The 22226-nt window shown below is 35.5% G+C and overlaps 1 protein-coding gene, 1 long non-coding RNA gene and 1 pseudogene across 2 annotated transcripts; 2 read left to right on the forward strand and 1 right to left on the reverse strand.

Moving 5' to 3' along the window:
• Nucleotides 1-1106: 1106 nt before the first annotated feature.
• Nucleotides 1107-2967, reverse strand: LOC113352315. The gene is made up of 4 exons (XM_026596149.1): nucleotides 2595-2967; nucleotides 2198-2492; nucleotides 1714-1903; nucleotides 1107-1196 (listed from the first exon to the last, which is right to left on the reverse strand). The coding sequence occupies exons 1-4, from the start codon at nucleotides 2965-2967 to the stop codon at nucleotides 1107-1109; spliced, it is 948 nt and encodes a 315-aa protein (XP_026451934.1).
• Nucleotides 2968-6357: 3390 nt separating this feature from the next.
• LOC113352316 lies at nucleotides 6358-10891 on the forward strand (annotated as a pseudogene).
• Nucleotides 10892-14268: 3377 nt separating this feature from the next.
• LOC113354173 lies at nucleotides 14269-14672 on the forward strand. The gene is made up of 3 exons (XR_003361711.1): nucleotides 14269-14330; nucleotides 14486-14560; nucleotides 14634-14672. It is a non-coding gene; the product is annotated as an uncharacterized LOC113354173 (long non-coding RNA).
• Nucleotides 14673-22226: the final 7554 nt, after the last annotated feature.

Consider the following 22226-nt stretch of genomic DNA (forward strand, 5'->3'; position numbering starts at 1 on the left):
GCTCTGACTAGTCCAGGCATGCCCATTACAACATACCAAAGCATCTATTTATACTCAATCACACTTTACAAGCAAAACCCCCAAAATAGTAAATTAGGGTTTCTGAAAATTGAAATTCAGTTTACCTAATCTTTGATAATGGCTTCTGTACGTCGACCCATTGTTCTTCTGACTCTCCTGATGCTACCCATGCCTCCAATTTGTGTTATTTCTCAACCTAATTTACCAAACTCACACGCCTAGGGTTTCTGAGAAGAGGCGAGTGAATTAGGTGAATTAGGTCTCTGAAATTAGAAGGGAATAGGTGATGGATGATGGGGTGATGGGGTTGTTGGTGATTTGAGAGCTCGGTGGTGGTTGAGGCGGCAGGAAGTTGGTGGCGGAGCAGGTGGTGAAGGTGAGGCTGTTGCAGACGGAGTGGAGAAGATGGAGGTGGAGTCGATGGAATTAGGGATAGGGGTGTGTTTGGTTTTGGGTTATAAACCTAGATGCTAGGGTGTTGAGTGGGTTTAGCAATTGTTGATGAACAGCGAGGATGAGACGTTGGATGCGAAGATGATGGATAGATCTAACGGCGAGATGGAAGGAAGCGGGAAGCGACCGTTGGATGCCCGATACAACGAAACTGACGGCTCAAGATGGAGTTAGGTGCTGTAGTGTTTGACAGGAGCTTCAGACTTCGATGCACGACGATGAAGCGACCGTAGGATGCTGAGATGATCCAATCTGACGGCTAGAAAGGGAAACGGGTATGGATATAGGAATTGGATTTGGGTGAGGGTTTTGGGCCTTGGGTATGCCAAGCCCATATCTTCTTTAAGAATAATTCTTCCTCTTCAAGCCCACTTCTAGTTTATCCGGCTCTTGAAAACATCATTCTTCGCTGCCTTCCTGCGGGAGTCTTGACCGTTTCTTTGCTCTTTTCGCTCAACAATTCATCCAAGCTTTATTTAGTACCTAAAAATACAAAATTAATTAATAAAAATATTTATTCTTGAAAACAATGAAAATACAGAATATGGGATAAAATGTAGAATTAATGCACAAAAGATGAGTTAAATGCCAAGAAAAATATATAGAAATATGTACTTTTTAGCACTCATCACTTACTCATTTTTAGGTTCGATATCTTCTATAATTTCAGAAGTATCTTCTGTGTCTCGAGTAGGAGCAGAATGTTCATCATATTCATTAGTCTATCCATATTCTAGACTAGGTAACAATGGGTTATATTAGGGAACTATTTCTATTTAAGTTCTCAAAGAATTTCACATCTACAGATTCTATAATCTCAAAAGCATCAAGGATTAAAAATTTGTAAGTGATACTATTAAGTGAATAACCTACAAAAGCACATTTATACGACCTATTTCCTAAATTAGGTCTTTTAGGATCAGGCTTCCTAACATATGCTAAACAAACCCACACTTTAAGTCTTCTCAAATTTGGTTTCCTATTAAACCACAATTCATAAGGAGAAACATTCTTCTTTTTCAAAGGAACTTTATTCAAATATAACATGCAGATAACATTGATTCACCCCATAAAGAATTAGGCAAATTAGAACTAATGAGCATAGCATTAACCATCTCTACCAAAGTTCTATTTTTCCTTTCAGCAACACCATTTTGTCGAGGTGTATAGGGCACAATAAATTGATGAATTAAACCAAGCTCTTGACAAAAGAATTTAAATCATTAGGAAAATACTCACCTGCACGATCAGAACGTAAAATCCTAATTGTGTCTCTACTTCTGCTTTGTATATTTTAAACATGTCAAAGACATAATCCTTAGATTTCATCAAGTAAGTATAAACATACCTAATATAATCATCATTGAAAGTGACATAGTATTTGTTTCCACCACGAGTCATATGATTTTTAAGATCACCAACATCACCACTAATTCAAGCAAGGTAGAGTTTCTAAATACAAATTTAAAGGATATTCTTCGTATCTTTGCTTGCACACAGATTTCACATTTAAAAACGTTATCAAAGTTGCAATCAGAAATTAATCCTAATCTTTTCAGGTTTCTAAGAGAACCATGATTTACAAGTCCTAATATACCATGCAATAAATTAACAGAGTCAACAGTATAAGCAGAACCATTATTTATTAAATTAAGCTTAATCATCCCATTACAAGCATATCCTTGTCCAACAAATACACCATTTTTGGACAACACAAACTTACTAGGTCTTGAATCCGGCATTCATAACAAGTTCTCCAGAAACAAGGTTTTTCACAATGCCAGGGACATGTAACACATTAGTAAGAGTAACAGTCTTTCCCGAAGTAAACGAGAGTTCAACAGTGCCTTTGCCAATCACTTTGATGTGTAAGTTGTTTGCGGAGACAACTTCGTTTCCTTCGCCAGTAACCGCTTCATATGTCTTGTAAAGATGTCTATCTCTACAGATATGGACAGTTGAACCGTTGTCGTACCACCATCCACTCTCATTATTAGAAACGGAATTGGCGGCTTGCACTACAACAACAAGTTTGTCTTCTACCATATTTGCCTCCTTTTTCTGTCCTTGTTGTTTCTTTTTGAGACGATAGTCACGAGCAAAATGGTCGGGTTTCTTACAGAAGTAACAATCACCCTTGTTCTTCTTGCTGGGATGTTTCTTCTTAAACTGAGTATCATTCTTAGGTTTCAAAGCGTCTACATAATTAACCTTAGAAAGATTTTCAGTTTTTTGACTATCCTTAATTTCTCGTTTGCGAGAGTCATCTTCAATACGAAAATGACGTTGCAAACCTTTTAAGTCATAGTCAGTCTCATCATGCTTAAGTTTCTTTTCGTAACCATTCCAAGAAGGGGGAAGACGAGAAATAATAACCCCAAAAACAAAGACAGAAGCAAGTTCAATTCCAGTATCCTTAAGGTGATTAACAATGAATAAAAGTTCACTGACCTGGGCAATAATTGACTTACTGCCAACCACTTTAAAATCCATGAAGTTGCAAATCAGGAACTTCTTGTTGCTTACTTCAGAAATCTTGTATTTTTTTCAAGCGTAGTCCATAATTCCTTTGCAGATGAAATACTTCGACGGGCATTGTGAACATTAGTTTCCAGGGAACTCAAAATATGACCACGGCACATAAAATCATCTTATTGACGCTTCTTCCTTCTGGCCTTCAATTCATCAGTGTCTTTTTCTGATGGTGCAGGAATTTCATCCAAACCGTCTTCAAGTATATGCCACAACTTGATGGTGATCAGGAAAAACTCCACACTCTCTTGCCGATGAGTAAATTATCACCATCAAAACGTTCCAATCGAGTTATTGTTGGGTGCATCACTTGCAGAGATTGAGCAGTAACATTTGAATTTGAAGATTCACCCTCCTTTTTTAGAATATAATTGCTGAAAACTGTGGGAAATTCAGGATAATAGAGGATGAAAAGAAAAGACGAAAAGAATGTTGTATCACCGGAGCTTCAAGGCCTTGTGATTCTTTTTAAAAATTATTTCGGCCCTTCCTAAACAATTGGCGAGTACAACCGGTCAATGAAATATTGGTGTCAGGATACGGTGAAGCCCTAACAACGTTGTTGGATTCAAAGGTTGTACTCCCTTGACCAAACCAAGAATACACTGTAATTGATTCTGAAGATGCTTAGAGAGAAATACTTTTTTGATGATTGGAATGGGAGAAAGCCTTCGCTATTTAAAGAAGAATTTATGTCTTTTGGAGATGGCTTTTCATCTCCAATAAACGCTTTTAACGGGCATCTATTAATTGTTTCTCATGGGAAGAAAACCCTATGGGAGGAGACGTGTCGATAGAATTTTCTAGAAACCGATGAAATTATTGAAAATATCGAACAACGGCAAACAATATTGAAAATATCCAACAGATTCATGGACAATCTTAAATATTTGGACACTATCCTAAAAGATTTGAGTTAATTTTTCTACAAATCCCAAAAGACAATGAATTTACAACTAATATTTAGAAGATATGTTATTTTTATCGTTGTTATTGAGCTCTAGAAAAAATTAGCATAATCGGAAACACATACTGCCACTGTCTACCACTTTGAAAATCAATCATTGAAAATCAACAGCCGAAATAAAAATCCATAGATGGTGAGTTTGGTTTTCAAATTATGCTCATATTTGGTAGGAACCTAGAGTCTAATAAGAGGAACATATCATCAAGATATTAGCTTCGAACTCGTTGTCGTTTGGGCTCTGTAGAAAAATTGATGCAAATCTTGTAAAATAGTGTTCTAAATAAGATTGTCCATGGATCCTCCCTCATAAAAAATTACTCCGTAGATCTCAGCTTTATCTTGTAATAATAATATTTTGATAAAATATAAATAATTTATTGATATCTTTATTGTAATATATTGATAAAACCCAGTCAAAAAAATATCACTCAGATTTTAGATCAAACTTGCATAGTGTATGGATTTCTTTTTTCATCTTAAAACCACTTGCAAACTCAAAGGTATTAAATCAACAGTTAAATGCTACGCGACTGTCTTATTAAGATAGCCATCAAACAATGATGATATATAGAATATTCAAGGAACATTGGAGAACACCAAGAATCAAAATAATCTTATCCGTATTGATGTTTGTAAGGAACATAAGAGAACACCAAGAATCAGAACAATCTTATCCGTGCATTGATGTTTGTGAGGACGGTGTTCTATCCCTTCCAATAATATCGCTTCATAATTTTATCAGAAGGGTGGACCGCCTGTAACATAGGCATAAGATCGAAAGATATGCAGGCAATCTGACATCTCATTGAAGAGAATCAAGACCGATATCAAACACTTTCACTATATTATGACTTCAAATGATGCTGACACACGAATTAAATTTTTTTGCTTCTAAAAGAAAAACAGTCACATAAAATAGTTCAGATTCCAAACAATTGGTTGGTCGAAGGCAATACAGTTTACATGTCCACTGTAATTACATAACATGCAAATAAATTGATTCAGAAATAATGATTTTGACAACCAATGTTAGGAAACGTATCTAACATGAAACTGAATTTTGCATCCCAACATTTCACAGCTCGGCCCAAAAATAAACTTTCCGTCCTGCAAAAAGTTGCATGATATTCCTAATACCAGAAACCATGATGAAAAACGAAACTAAAATCGATGCAAGAGTCGAAAACAAAGAGCGTTAAATAGAAAAGAGAATTCCCAAAAGTAAACTTTTACTAATACAAACATGGGTAGTAAGATGAATCCAGGCTAGAAATTCCAATCGCTTTCAAAGAATTAAAGTTTTCTAATAAAACGGAAAACCTAACATGGCCAAAGCAGTATACGTTACATTTAGAACCTCTCCAATACGAAGACGACTTAATAAATTGACCTGATAAATTAACCGCTAGTTGGATACGAGTGATGCTACGTTTAGAATGAAAAATCCCGCACTGAGTACCGTGTGACACAACCCCCGGATCCGTTAAAGTTAGCAGGGGTGGGTATATGGGGCACACTGAGATTTGTGTCTACCGGGAAATCTCACAGGATTTCAGGCCCGATAAACATAGCATTATTGGTTGGATACTGGCGTCTGTCCCATCTCTGGTACATAAAAAATACCCAATATATTTTAAATATCCGCTATTACTCATACTTGGATGGAGAAAAGCTTTATGAGCTTTTGAGTCATTTACCAACGAGAAGAATTTTCTTTTCTAGTTTGTGAGAGTCGGGATTATCACTTTAGTACACATTTTCTTAATAAAAATTCTCCACAAACTGCCTACATACAAACCTTTACATATATGATGGGAACCAAAAGTACCCCTGCTCCTGCTAGCTCCAAATAAGAAGAACCCACCCCATAGGAGGGGTGGTTTTTGAATAGTCTAGTGTGGCTATTTACAGAGAATCATTGTTCTCTTGATCACATCATAGTCGCACCAACGTGCAACTGTCTCCATCTCCAACATTATATTTTTCAGTACAGTCCAAATAAATTAAAAAATTGGAAAAGAACGTGGAATGCAGTTCTATATGGTTTAAAGTCCAAAACTACAAAACTCCAAAACCGCAAAGTCCAAAACTCTGTTAACAAGCATCCGAGGACTTGATTAAAAATATTCTCGCTTTGTCCTTCTTCAAGACCGACCTTTGGAATGGCTATAATTTCTGTGACTGCTCAAAAAAACATTTTGTCATATATATTTATGTCCCATCGTCTTTCTGCATCTTTGTTAAATATTTCAAACCACCTCTCTTTCTCCAAAACTCTAATGGCTTCATCAGTTTATAATACCTTATTACAAGTGCATCTAGACATGAATTCTTCCTTATCAAACCTACCTTTCATACAAATTTTCTTCACCTTGATGCCATTAATGGTGGGGGCTATGATGATTTACTTATACGCACCTTATTGGCGAGTTAGAATGGTGCCTGGTCCTCCAATAGTTCCACTCATTGGGCACCTTCATCTTCTTACCAAGCATGGTCCTGAAGTTTTCTCTCTGCTTGCCAAAAAATATGGCCCTGTTTATAGGTAAGAGTTTCAATTTTCAACTTTCTAACTTGCTTTCGATTATAGTACTTTTTTTTCTTTCAATGTTGTACACTTGTTCTGTGGAATTTTTCTCTTTTCAATAGTTCTATAGACGGGGGAAATCTTGGGCTTGTTTTAGGGACTTATGTTTTTATCTGGAAACGTGACTTGATCTGGTCTAGATATCAATGTCAAAAATGAGTTGATCCCGTATTTTCATTTTCAAATCAATTAGTGAGGTTTGCTCGCAACAATCTAATCATAATTCAGAGAATCACGGACATGCTTACGTAGACACCGTTATCTCTCAGTAATTAATGCTTAGTAATTAATACATTGTGAATTGTGAAAATGAAAACAGGTTCCACATGGGTAGGCAACCCCTAATAATTATAGGCGATGCGGATTTATGTAGGGAAGTTGGCATAAAGAAATTTAAGGATATACGCGATCATAGCATTCCTTCTGCCGTAGCTGAGGACTTATTGCACCAAAAGGGTCTCTTCTGTTCAAGGTATTAAGATCTTTTCTTCTTTATAACAATAACTTTTTTATCAGTAACACTCTTCTTCATCTATGTACACGCTCGTTTAAGTAGTGTTAATTTGACATTTATAATTAATCAGTTAAGTTAAAGATTAAGCCTAATATCATATTATCATTCATCTTTGTCCTCTATTTAGGACAGTTCCTATGGGAATTTGTTAGTATTCCTTTTTTTTGCATGCCCAAGCACGTGGATTAACAAACTAGTTTTCCACTATGAAAAATCTGCTCAAACAAACCCCGTATCTTTACATTAACAAATTTACGGGATATTAAAGATTTTTTTTTTTTTTTAAAAAACCGGATTATATTAAACAAGCAAGAAACTTACACAAAGAAAAGTTTACCAGGAATAACAACAGGTGGGTTTTGATACCACTCCTGTGTTACAAGATATTTCCTAGCTAACTTTACTAACGAGTCAGCTGCGCTACTTTGCTTCCTATTTACACACCTATACGCACATTCCCTAAACTGACGAAAGTCGATTTTACAATCATTTACATATGAAAATTTCTTCCAGTTGATAGTAGCGCTGAGACACTTGTGTTTTATCTGAAAGATAATGATTTGCTTCAGTTAATATCTCCTTGTATTCGAAAGTATCGGGTCCCGATGGTTTTTCGAATATGATTTTTTAAGTTTAGTTGGGAAATAGTAGAGCATGAAATAATTCACTTAGTGCAAGAGTGAAGAGTTTATTAGAATTCAATACATTAATCCTGACATAAATTTCACATATCAGACTCTTGTGCCTAAGATATGTTGTCCCTCTTCCCAAACAGATTTCAGACTCATAAATTTGTGTAATTCTACCTAAAATATAATTTCAAAGTTAATGGTGAATCAAATGAAGTCAATCATGTTTAAAATTATATCACCATTTCAAACGGCTTTTGTGCCTGGTAGATTAATAAAGCACAATATTATTATATCTCATGAGATTCTTGACACCATGAGAAATAAAAAGAATAGAGTATGAGATATTGCAGGGAAAATCGATATGTCTAAGGCATTCCATCGTATTGAACGGTCTTTTTTATTGATATTTTTAGACAACATGGAATTTCTGATTAATGGTGTAAAATGATACTTCAACGAGTACTTCCACTATTTCTTTACATCTAAATGGTTCTCATTGTAAACCTTTTACTCATACTAGATAGTCTCAACGTATATTTTCATAATTTATATGGATGCATTATTTCGTCTTCTGTAATACAAGCTGAGAAAAAAATGCTCATTCATGGAGTTAAACCTGCTAGAGGAGGTCCTATTGTATCACATTTGTTTTTCAATGATGATGTGTTACTCTTTCTAAAAGATTAAAAAAAAAATCAGAAATAAAACATGCTTAAGATATCTTCATTGGGTTTCAGAATGCATCAGGACAAGCTGTTAATCCCATAAAAAGTAGTATAGCTTTAGAAAGAAGAAATAAAAAACATGCAGATGAAGCCCATGAAACTCACTGATTGGTATTTGGGAGTGCTATTGTCTCTTAATAAATTAAAAGTTCAAAGTTTTCAGCCTTTGATTTCAAGAATGCAACTTAGATTAGATGAATGGAAATAGAAACTCATTCCCCAAGCAGGAAGGGAAATTCAAATTCCATCTTTTCTTAATTCACTACCAATGTATCAGATGTCATGTTTTTCTTTGCCAGCAAAAATAAGGCAATTAGATTCTCTGCCTAAGAGATTGATATTAGTGGGGCTATCAACCTAAGCAGAAAGATTTTAATCCTAAAGCATGAAAAAGTTTATGTTTGCCTAAACAATATGGAGTTTTAAAGTCAAAACATGAAATGTAAGGTAAAGTAATATAAAATAGAAAAAAGGGCATAAATCATAATAAAAATACGAAAATGATTCATCTTCCAAAAACAAATACCGTGATTTGCACCTTGTGAGGGAGTGGTGGGCCCACTTCTTGCCCACTATCCCAGTGCATAGCACGCAAGGTTGGGTCCATTGGATCCTCTCACGCTGCAAATCACGATAAAAGCTTTCGGTGGACGTAGACTCATTGATAAAAATAAGTATTGCGGTTGAAGAAGAACCGCGAGGCGTGAAAAAAAAATGCGGGTCTCATAGTAGGCTGTAATGGGCAAACCCTCAAATTTATTGGTCTTTGTGGTTTGTTCATCCTGTAGCTAGGCTCAAAGCTGGTAAATCTTTGATTTGCCGATCCTATGTGACTGCCAAAATTAAATTAAGGGACAAAAATAAAGGGCCACGTGCGTACTAGTTAAAAAGTGCACACAAAATCGGACTTAGTTCACATTTAACACTTGGGGTGTAAACGGTTAATAGTTAAAACCATAACCACTCCATACTGAACTGCATGCTTTCTCATTTGAATGATTGTTTTATACACCAATTTTAAGTTGATGATAAAGCTAACTATGTTGCAGAGGTACCCGATGGTCAACAATGAGAAACGCCATCATATCATTGTATCAACCTTCCCATATAGCGAGTCTTCTACCCATGATGCAGTCCGTTATTGATTCTGTCGATCAACATCTTCCTGTTTCCGAACAAGAAGACGTTATGTTTTCTCACCTCGCTCTTCTATTAGCAACAGATATAACTGGTCTGGCCGCATTTAGTTTTGATTTTGGTCTCACAAAAGTATCCTCGCTCGATGATTCTACCATTAAGAACGATCAAGACCATGACATTGTAGTCATAGATTTCATCAAGCAACATATGTATTGCACTACTAAACTTCAGATATATTTATCCGGTTCATTCTCAGTCATGCTTGGTATAATATTTCCTATACTTCAACGCCCATTCACACGAATTTGGGAAAGAATTCCAGGTACAATAGATTGGAGAGCAAAGCAATCTCAGAAGATTTTGTTAAGTAAACTAGAGCAGATAGTTGAGAAAAGAGCAAACCAAAAAGAGCGAGGATCAAAAGATTTCTTATCGCTCGTATTAAATGCGAGAGAATCTGATGACACAATGTTGAAAAACGTTTTCACTTCCGATTATGTAAGTGCACTTGTCTATGAACGATTACTTGGGTCTACATTAACAGCCTTCACTTTGTCATCCGTAATTTACCTGGTGGCTGACCATCCTGAAGTCGAAAAGAAGTTGATCGAAGAAATTGACAGCAACAGCTGATGATCTTCAACATAAATTTCCTTATCTCGATCAAGTACTTGACTATTTCTTGTCTATTTGTCTTTCTATGTGTTCTCTTTTCCTAATGTGATGTCTGCAGTGTGTTCATTTTTTGTGATGATAGTCATCCTATAACATAATTTTGTAATGTGTATAGGTGATAAAGGAAACACTGAGGTTCTTCCCTTCATCCCCACTGATCGCCAGAGAAGCATTAAAACAGGTAGAGATAGGAGGCTATGTCCTTCCAGAGGTAATAATTTAATTACTAAGATTTTTTTATTGTGATTTAAACATGTCAGCATATTGCCCAATAAATGAATGCTCCAGTAAACTTCGTTTTGGTAACTGTAGGGTACATGGATTTGGATGTCACCTGAGATCCTTGCCAAAGATCCTAAGAATTTTCCAGAACCAGACAAGTTCCGTCCGGAGAGATTTGATCCGAACTGTGACGAAGAGAAACAAAGACATCCGTACGCTTTGATCCCGTTTGGAATTGGACCGCGACAATGTATTGGGATGAAATTTTCCATGCAAGAGATGAAACTAACATTAGTTCATCTCTACCAAAGATACTTATTTAAGCATTCTCCGAACATGGAAAGACCTCTTGCTTTCGAGTATGGAATCATTCTCAACTTCAAGTACGGCATCAAGTTGAGAGTCATTATAAGGAAAAACTAGTTTGGTGATGATAATAAATGGCACAGGACATGTTTACAATTCGTTGTGCATTTTGAGTTTTTTTTTTTTTTTTGTAATCGGATATTATTGATAAAAAAAAGAAGAGGGTATAAAATGATTATACCACCTTACAAAGCCAAAGAAAAAAAAAAGAAAGCCAGTAACAGACTACCAAGCTTACAAGACAAACAAAGATAAGTAGCCAAAGAAGAGGGGATTTTGAGGCTTTTGAATACTAAAGGTTTAGCTTCTAAGGCTCCGAAGATTATTGAGGTAAATTGGAACCCTCCGCTTCTATGGGCGGTTCAAGATAAATGTATTGGTTTTAGAGAAAAATACATGCTTTTAGATTTGGTCGTACTAGGGGACTCGTGTCTGGCCTGAGTGTGATTCTTTACATGTTATTAGGGCGCTGTCGGATCATCCTTAGTTCCTTGGAAGTTAGCGGTTCATTAAGATATAATTATTTGGGTGTTTTTATCGTCAATTAAGTTTGGATACACTCACATCTACATAAAGGGCAACAAATGTGGCGGAGTTATTGGAGAAATGGGGAGCTACCATAGGATCTCAATGGTGGAATGACCCGCCATATTTTATCCGGGTTCACTACAAGAAAATATGGCTTAAGCGACCAAAATCCCAGCAAGAGCCCATAATTTTAGTCACTTTAAAGGTTTAAGCATCCAAAGTTGCAACTGCCATAAAGTTTGGCGGCTACAAACCTGTGTCATCTAATATCTAGCCACGACTGAATGTGTTTGCTCGCTACATCACTCTTTCAAGTCATCTATAGCAGCTTGAAAAGTTCTCAGGTAGCTATTCACTTTGAGGCACCGACTCCTAGCAACTAAAAAATGAATCGGTTGGTACAACCTCTCTCTGAGCAACCAAGTTTAAGCGGCCACCACATGTTCAAAGGAGAAGTCAGTTTTGGAAGTAGGCATTTGAAACCGATAATGATATCATTTTAGTTTCTTATTGGTTAGATTAGTGTCATACGGATCATGGTTGTTATCTTAGTTACTATTAGGAGTGCACAATGGCATGTCGGTATGGTTTTTAGGCAAAACCATTGACCAAACCGTATACACTCGGTTTTCGATTTCAAAACTACCACTGAACTGTTGATGGATCGGTTGCGTTTGAAACCGATCCCAGTCCGCTCGGTCATTTTCTGGCTACTACTGTTTTAACTGGTTCCAAATGAGAAAAAACAAACAAACAAAAGAAACCAAAAGACTATCCTACAACATGAAATAGATCTCGGAGCTTTACCGAAACCTTGAAAATTTAAAATTATATCGATGGACTTATAGTAGTCCACTCACGGCCAGGTTACGATCGTATGCGTACAATATGCCAGAACCTTGCCGAAGCTTCAAGGTTCACAGTTAGTATTCCGTTATACCACATTTGAAGTTCGAATGAATACTGAGCTTCATATTTATCGATTTAGATGATGTATCATTATAAGTTTGAAGTCAGAACCCTCCCAGAGCTTCTTGGCTCATAGTTTGTATGTTGTTATACCACATATGAAGTTTGAATCAAAACTGAACTTCATATTTATCGATTTCGATGATGTATCATGCTACCCTCCCGGAGGTTCTTGGCTCATAGTTTAAATGTTGTTATACCACATTTGGAGTTCGAATCAACACTAAACTTCATATTTATCGATTTCGATGATGTATCATGCTAAGTTTGAAGTCAGAAACCCTCCCATAGGTTCTTGGATCATAGTTTGTATGTTTTTATACCACATTTGGAGTTCGAATCAACATTGAGCTTCATATTTATCGATTTTGATGATGTATCCAGCTAAGTTTGAGGTCTGAACCATCATGAATTTCGTGGTCCATCTCTAGTAATCTTATAACCTGAGTTTACCAGTGTGAACTAAAGCTACTTCATGACCTATATGACTTGTAAAAATTACTTCATGACTAGTCTAAATTCAAACCCGAAGCACAAAGAGAAAGAACAAAAACACAAAGAGAAAGCACAAAGAAACCCACCAATTATCGAATTCATTTTTCATTTTCGCGATTCATTCTTATACATTTTTTGGATTTTTTATATCAGAATGTCGAAAACAATGTTCTAAATTTATTTATATTTTTTTTGGATTTTTTTTCATGTTAAAGGTTGATAATTAAACCGAAAACATGAGTTCGTATTAACACAAAAGAAACACAAATGCGTCTCAATCCGTATGAGCATCACAAATAAAATCTCAACCGTCAGATTCTTTTCTCAATCCGTATGGCTGGATCCAACGAACTCCATCCATCACTTTCATTCACCCACCAAACCCTCCCAACCACTCGAACTCTATCTGTTTTGCTCTATCTTCATCTTCTCTGCTCTTCGTCTCCTCCATAGATCGATGACCGACGCCATTACTTGGGAAAATCTAATTCACTCAACCCATCTTTTACTCGTCATCGCCGTCTCCTCTCCCCCTCTTCACCTGCTTATTTGAAACTCATTTTCTCTCCTTATTGTCTCTTCTTCTTTCTTCTTTTTCGTTCTTCTTTTCTGCTCTTCTTCAGTTGAAAATCGAGAGGTCATATTGAGGTATGGCTTGAAGAAATTTATATCGTGAGGATGTATAAAAGAAGCAGGAGTTGGTGTTTCTGCTAATTATGAAGAATAGGATTGAGTCCTGTTATGAATCGAGAACTAGGGTTTCCTCGGTGAATTTGTAATGGAGTTAGAAATTGAGAAATTAAAGTGGGTTTGGTGAACACAGTATGATGAGGAAGAATTAGTGATTTATGTGTGAGTTTTAATGAAGATTAGAGAAGCTAGGGTTTCTGTTCTTTCCCAATATAGATATTAGGGTTCTTGGATGTAATTGAATCAAGTGACTGAAACTGAAATTGAGGTTTTAGGGGAAAGATTAGAGATGGGAATGTTTGATTTGAAAAATTTGAGGCCGTGGTGGTGGTAGAGGCAGAGGAGGCAGCAAAGAAGGAGGTCGTGGTGGTGATGGAATGAAAGGTGGTAGTAAAGTGATTGAGTACAGAGTCTAGAATCCTTTTAGATCAAAGCTTGCTGCTGCTGTACTTGGTGGTGTTGACAATTTTTGGATTGTAAGTATTATTTGTGTATAATGTTTGGGATTTCACTTTGTGTTTTTACTTTTTTTTTTCTTTGTCATTGTTTTAACATAGTGGTGTTTGATTTTATCATCTCTACAAGGTAGTGAATTTTCTTTATGGTTTTGTACTTGTCCAGTTTAGCGGTAATATATTATCTTTGTGATGCTAAGAAGCTCTGTGTAATTTTATCGTACTAGTATCACAATTCTTCATATGCTTGATAATAATAAGAAGCATGTTTGCCTTCTATAGGAAGATGTTGGAACTTATGTCCAAGCTGGGATTTGCGGCTTACCGCTTTTCTGTTTCATGGTCTCGTATTTTCCCTGGTAATTTATCTGCTACCTTGTCGAATTTAAATGTTTCTTACTGTTGTTTTGTGAGAGTTGTGAAGTAAAAGAATATCAATCTCTTTTGTTTCTTCATTTATTTCAACCGTCAACTCTTTATGGAACTAAATTTAGGTCTCTTTCTGTTAGCGCAGATGGTTTGGGAACAAAGGTCAATGAGGAAGGAGTTGCCTACTACAACAATCTCATTAATGCTCTGCTTGATAAAGGTCCTTTTTTATTACTTGGCTGTCCCTTCCATTGATGATTAAACTGCTTAGTTGAATATCGTTTGTTCTGCAGGTTTGCAGCCATACTTGACATTATATCACTGGGATCTACCGAACCATCTTCAAGAGTCAGTGGGAGGATGGTTATCCGACAAAATTGTGTAAGTTTGATAATAAAATCTTATTTCTGGTTTGCATATCCCATTCTGTGTAGCTTATGAACTAATGAGTGGATGCCATACTTTATTTGGGAATCATGCAGAAAATGTTTTGCAATATATGCTGAGACTTGCTTTGCGAGTTTCGGGGACCGAGTAAAACATTGGATCACATTAAACGAACCTCTTCAAACTTCGGTAAATGGACATGATATCGGGATATTTGCTCCTGGAAGAAGTGAAAATTCTTCTACTGAACCATATCTGACTGCACATTATCAACTTCTGGCTCATGCAGCACCTGTTTCCATATACAAGAAAAAGTTTCAGGTGATTTCTTTGATCTGTCCTTTGATGCTTTTACATTTCCTGATAATTGTCTCAAATTTTAAATTTCTTTATTTGTGTGTCTCTTATGAAAACTGAAAAAAAAAAAAAAAAACATTCTCTCATATACGGCAAGTTTGATAATTAATATACGGATAGAATTCCATTTTCTCTTATAGTAAGCTACAAACACGGACGATTTATGTGCAAATGATAAGAAGAAAAAAAACGGTTTTTTTACAATAGCAGTTAGATGCTCTGCAGTGCCGAAAAAATATGGTGAAAACAAGCTCATCATTCAACTGACACGGGATTTATATTCTTTAATACATATGCTTATAAGAGTAATAAATAGTCTCAATGTACTGTTGCTGTCGTCCCTATTAACAGTTCCCATCAATTTCACCATTTGTCATGTTCGTAATTTTGTATCTCTTGTAGGCTCAGCAGGGTGGTGAAATAGGAATAGTAGTTGATTGTGAATGGGCAGAGCCTTTTTCGGATAAGATGGAGGATAAAATTGCTGCTTCAAGGCGTCTTGATTTTCATTTTGGGTGGTATTTGGATCCAATATATTTTGACTATCCTAAGACCATGCGTGAGAAACTTGGAGATCGGCTTCCAAAATTCTCAAATGAAGATAGAGAGTTGTTAAGGAACTCGGTAGACTTTCTGGGTATAAATCACTATACAACAAGATTAATTGCTCATGCGACAACAAGCCCTGGATATGGGCATCATTATCATGATCAACAAATGGAACAAATTGGTACAACACTTACTTAAAGGTTTATGTTTTTGAATGTTGTATAAGCTCCTTTATCTAACTTCTTCTTATGATCAGTTCAATATCCTGGGGGTGAGGCTATTGGCGAGAAGGTACTGATAATATCCAGCTAGTTTTCTCTCTAACACATGCATTCAGCTTTTATTTGAGTTTAATTATGTTGAAAATGTCATTTATGCCAGGCTACATAAAATGTCATTTATGCCATTATACCAGATGTGATGGTAGCTGCTCTATATTTTCTTGATCACAGTATTGCTTCTCAAATAGCACAGCAGAAGGAATTCAATGGGTCTTCTATTGCAGGGGAAGATTTGTTGTTGATGTTTTGTTCATGGTACTTCTGGTGATGAAGAAATGGATGACATGATGGGTGCTGGTTGTGTATGTTGTAGGCTTTTGGTTTGAGGTTATTGCACTGAATTGCTGAGAGCTTCGCACAGGTGGAATGGCTGAATAAGTTGCATCTAGAGACTCACAACAAGAGCAGATGATGGCGTGCTGAGCAGCTGAGGATTGTTGGTGCTGATTCTGCAGTAGCTAGGATTGTTGGGTATCCTTCTACTTTTGCAGCCTAAACTTTGACATCAAAACCAGATCTAGAAAATATGGTATCAGGTCGCAAAAGTATGAATCTGAGTGAGTTTCAGAAGAAGCATGATGTGGCCTTCAAAGCTTTAAGTATTTGGTAAGAAGAAGCATGATGTAGCCTTCAAACTTAAAGTATGTTGAAGAGTTTGTAATTTGTTATTTTTAAAGAAATGAGATTGTATTTTTATTTAATTTTTGTAAAATGAGATTGTAATTTTTCCTGATTAACAATTGATGTTTTAAATTGAATTTAATGATATTAAATTAAATTAATTTTGCATTTAGTTTGTTGTGTATTTGCTTTTTGTTTAATTATGATTTCATTTTTTATTCGGCCGAGTCAAAATTGGTCGGAAGCCTTTAAATGAACCGGAACATTCTGTGTAATGAGCAACTAATTTTTGACAAACTCAAAGGTTATAGCAACTAATTTCAGACAAGCTGAAAGTTTGCACCGACAAAAATCTTGTACATTCAATACCCTTGAGCAACTTATTATTGGTCAGTTAAGTTGCTCTAAACCTTTGTCAACGTAACATATTACTCGCTAAGATGGTTGAAATAAATTTAGAGCAACTCACTCTAAGATAATTGGAATAATCTGAAAGCAAGCATATTTGTTAATCGCTGATGGTAGTTGAAACATTCTTAGAGCGAGTGCCTAGCTGCTCTAGACCTATAGAGATCCCACCTTTTGCAACTTAAGAGCGAGAGCCAAATTAATTCGCTCTAAGGGTTAGTGCGACTTAATATGGGCTTTTGCAACCAAAATTGCCCGGTTGCTTAATCCAGTTTTTCTTGTAGTGGTTGTTTTTGAGGGTGACTGATCGTGTTTGTCTTCTTAATTATCGATCTCGACTCGATAGTATGTAATATGTACATTTTTCCAGTCTGTTGTTTATTTTGTTTTCAATTCCTTGTCTTTAGAGGTCAGGCCCAATGTAGTTAGTAATAACATATAAACATTAGTTAATTTCTGTTATTACACTCACTCTTGTGTTTTATTATCTTTAACAGAATTTTCCTGTGTCCGTACATTTTACAGCTGTTTCTTGTTGTCAGTTCGGATCATGTCTGTGTATATAAAGACCTCCGATCTCTTTGTACTGGTGTGTAGACCTCTGATCTCTTTGTACTGGTGTGTTGTGATTATCAATAATATCTGTTATATCATTTCTCCATGGTATCTGAGGGAAAACATTAATTAGGTTTTCCTTGATCCTTGTTTCCAAAATTCAATCAAAATAAAAAAAGAAAAAAAAAACAATACCTTCAATCAAAATACAGATAATCAATTTGTTTTCTTTCATTTCTTGATTTTTCAGTTCATCGGAAGATTCATCATCTCTAGCTACATCTGTTTCATGATTCAAACATTTGCAGATTCAGTATCTTCTACAATGTCAAATAATTCAGATAATACTTCAATTCCAGTTCATCAACTCGCAAATTTGATTAAACCGAAGCTAAGAGATGACAATTTCATAACCTGGAAATCTCTGTTAATGACGGTAATTCGTAAGTTCCAAATTATTTATTTTCGAATGTATGTCGTTTTCATTTTACTGGGCGTGGTATGAATCACGTTGAAAATCCACAATATGCTATTTTTTGTGATAAATATCAAGCCATAATTTTGTAGATTCAATCCTTATCCCACTATTTCGGAACCTGTTATTCCCTACTTTTTTGGTGCTACTACTTCACATGAACTCTGGAGTAATATTGAGTCAATATTTACAAGAACATCAACAACTTATACAATACAGTAGCGTACTCAACTTCAAGCCATTAAACAAGTTTCAAGATCTGTATCTCTAATTTCTTAGATGAAGTCAAGAAAATTTCAAATGAATTAACAGCTACTGGATCAAAGATTTCAGATGAAGAACTTGTTATCATATTAGGAAGTTTAAGTCATTCCTTATCATCTTTTTGCACGTCCATACAAATTTGTAATCCTCCCGTGTCTAGTATTGAATTACACAATTTGTTGATTAGTGAGGAAGTAGCATTTTCAGGTCATCAACAATAAATTTTACCTACTACTACATCTTTCGATGCTAACAACAATAATTCCACTCATAAATCAATAATTCCACTCATAAATCTCTACCTGCACATTTTAACCCAATTACTGGTCATAGTGCAAATTACAAATGAAAGAAACCTTTTAATCCCAACTACAAAACCGTTACTTCTCAAAATTCATACAAATAACCTAAATGTCAATATTCAAATCCATTACTTCTCAAAATTCATACAAATCACCATCTCAATATTCCTCCCCTGCACTTCATCTTGTTCCACCAACTTCAGTACTAAGACCACAATCCTTTAATACTGAAAATACCAGAGACTCCATACTCTGTCAATCAAGTCTGTCAATATATGCAAGCACCAACTGCCACACATTTTACTTCAGCTAAAAGGATTTTCAAATATCTTAAGTCTGCTATTGACTATGGGATTGTTCTTCAGAAATGTCTTGTGGATGTTAATGATTTTTCTGATGCTGATTGGACTGGTAATCCAGATGACAGGCGCAATACTAGTGGTTTTATATATATTTTGGAACCAATCCTATTACCCGGAGTTCTAAAAAGTATGCTACAGTTTCCAGGTCATCAATAGAGGCAGAATAAGATCACTTTCTCAAACATCTGCTGAGGTGGTTTGGATGTGTTAACTTCTTAAAAATATTCACATTTTTCTTCCACTTATTCCTACTATTGGTGGAGATAATATCGGTTCTATTTATTTAGATGCTAATCCAGTAAATCACAGTCACATGGAGCAGGTTATTGTTGATTTTCACTTGATCAGAGAACTAGTGCACTCAAAGACTATCCCGACTCTACTATATTTCCACTAGCTCTCTAGTTTCAGATATATTTACCAAAATGTCTCTGCAACTCGTTTTGATTTTCTCAGAGACAAGTTGAGTGTTCATTTGGCTGTTCAACTCAACTTGAGGGGGGGCTATAACATATAAATATTACTATTATTATCTTTAACAGAATATGTTTGTGTCCACACATTTTTACAGTTGTTTCTTGCTGTTAGTTCTGATCATGTCTGTGTATATAAAGACCTCTGATCTCTTTGTACTGGTGTGTTGGGATTATCAATAATGCATGTTATATCATTTCTCCAGTTAATTCTAGATTTCGGATCGTTTTGATCGGGACCGACACACTAGGACAACTTTATCTAGGGAAAGTTCTCAGTGAAATCTCGGAGTAATTACCGAAACTTTGTCTCGAATTTTATACATATAGTATGTATATCAAGCATTTTCAAATATTTTTCTCACATAATTATTTAAGTACCACCAAAAACAAGAAACAAGTCTTTATTCAAAGTAATTGAAAGCTTTATATCCATATAAATTTCAAAAAAGTGCAACCAAAATTTCCGGCCGAGTCAACCGAGATTCAATAAAATATTTCGGCCGATTCCGGATAATTCCAGCAAAACCCCGTCTTAGTGGAATTAAACATTGCGTTTTCTTGAGAGACGAAACTGGAATTTCCGACGAGATCTTAGCCTTCTCGGCCGAGATTGTCTACCTTAGTCGGGCCTAACATCCCTCTTTCTATTTTTATTGCCTTTTTTTCCCCCAATAAATCTCTTTGGAGTTTGGTAAAAAAAAATGATATAAATGGCACGTACATTACGATAGTCCTTCAGAAAGAAGAATTATTTATATTATAACAAACTAAAAACTCTCTTTTCAGTATTGCTAGCACTAGAGAAAATGACTCACATATGTTTTGAGTGTACATTGTTAGGGCGCTTTCAGCGACGGCTAAATATTTTTTTTTCCACACACTCAGATTGTAGCAATCTAAATACCTCAAAATTATATAAAATGATAATAGAGATGCACGCTGCTTATCATTTTCTGTATAAGGTCCAGCTCTGCCGCAGAAAATATGTATATTAAAAATTAGTATTATTATGTAAAATTGCGGCCGAAGACCGCACGAATTTTTAAAATGTTACTCCTATATCTTTGTATGGTTTTCAAATCATATCATGAAATTATGAACCGATATATCAGAACATTTAAACGTCAAATTTTTGTCATTGTTTATGAAAAGAAAAGAAAAATAGGGAAAAACGTTATGTAATAGATTTTGTTATTTGGGATAATTTTTAGTTTACGCATGAGCCAAGTTTTAGTAAATATTAGGAAACAACATGGGCTGGACATATCCGATTGTGATGGAATGGGGGTAAATTCCGTCGTTGATTCTAATTTCTAAGCATTAGAAGATGACACAAAAGTTTTAAAGAAGAAAAAAACACAACATAACAATGAAAATCGGAAGAAATCATATAAATATTTCATATTAATGGGCTAATTAGAAATTTTATCGTGTGTTGATCTATAAATATTTCATAAGCTTTTTCACATTTTGGACCCTTATTTGGTGACATGGAAATTATCGACACTTTAGTAACAACGCAAAATTGGGGACCTCACAAAATAATTGGGGGCCTCACAAAATTTATACCCACACCACAAAATATAAGGGGTTTCCAAAATGATGGTGAAATACCTGTTTTACCATTCCCTAATAACTAAATCTAAAATCCTATTAACCCTAAATCAAGGCCTCCATTTGATTTTAACATTTCATCTTCTCCTCCCCCCTCCCTCTGCGTCTCTCCCTCTCCATTAACGACCTTTGGTCAAAAAAAATTCTTCTGATTCATCGTCGAAATCGTCGGTGCGAAAACTTTAATCGACGATTAACTTCTTCTACAAACATGGAAAAAACAAAGCAGACTACGAGACTAGCCAGTCAAATTCCCCATCTCGTCGCTACCGTTAAAGCCGCAAAAGAGTGTTCGAGAACAAGTAAGAAATCAAAACCGTCGGACCCTAAAATGACTCTAATTAGATGTATGTCCTTTAAAACCCCATATCTAACTTGGGTTTGATTTTAATTCGATATTCTACCGAAAATTAAGGTTTGAATCGGAGAATTTGAATTTTCAGAATGGTAATCGTTAGATAATAAGGTTAAATGTCTAACGATTTTTCATGTTTCCTTAACGATTTAGCAAAACGGACAGTATGAGTCGTTCATTTTTTAATAGTAAAAGAACGATCCTTTTTAAAAAACATCCAGGCGCCGATCAAATATGAATGACAAGAGTCGTTCTTTTATTAGGAGGGTCGTTAACTAACACGAATATTTATTCTTAGAGTCGTTTTTTTAAGAAAATAACGACCTATTTCAAAAACATACAAGAGCTCAACTAGTTGTAACCGACTAGAGTCATTTAATATAAAAGGGTCGTCCGTTTATAGTAATGATGCATTGAAGATCCTTGACGTAAAATCTACAGAAAGTTAGAAGTTTAGAGTCGTTCGGTTCTAAATATAAAGCATTAACGACTCTAGATGACTTAATAGTTGGAATCGTCAGTTTTTTAAAGCTTGGTCAACGATTTTTCATAACTGCATACTACATTCATTTATTTAGTGATAAGGCACTGACGAATCCCCAGAGTCGTCAGTTTACTAAAGCTTGGTCAACGACTTTTCATAACTGCATATTACAGTCGTTTATTTCAGTGTTAAGGCACTGACGACACACGAGAGTCGTTTGGTAATTAGACGCTCGACCTAACGACTCTCACACTCAGCTGTTGCATTTGACCTTGAATCGACCACTTGGATCATCATTCGTACGGTTTGAAGAGTATCGGAAGTTTACGTGATTGTTTTGAGCTCCGGGTTCTTCATATGGAGAATTGGTTCCTTCATTTTGAGCAAAAGGATTAA

This window comes from Papaver somniferum, chromosome 2 (assembly GCF_003573695.1).
Source record: "Papaver somniferum cultivar HN1 chromosome 2, ASM357369v1, whole genome shotgun sequence".
Taxonomy (NCBI): Eukaryota; Viridiplantae; Streptophyta; class Magnoliopsida; order Ranunculales; family Papaveraceae; genus Papaver; species Papaver somniferum.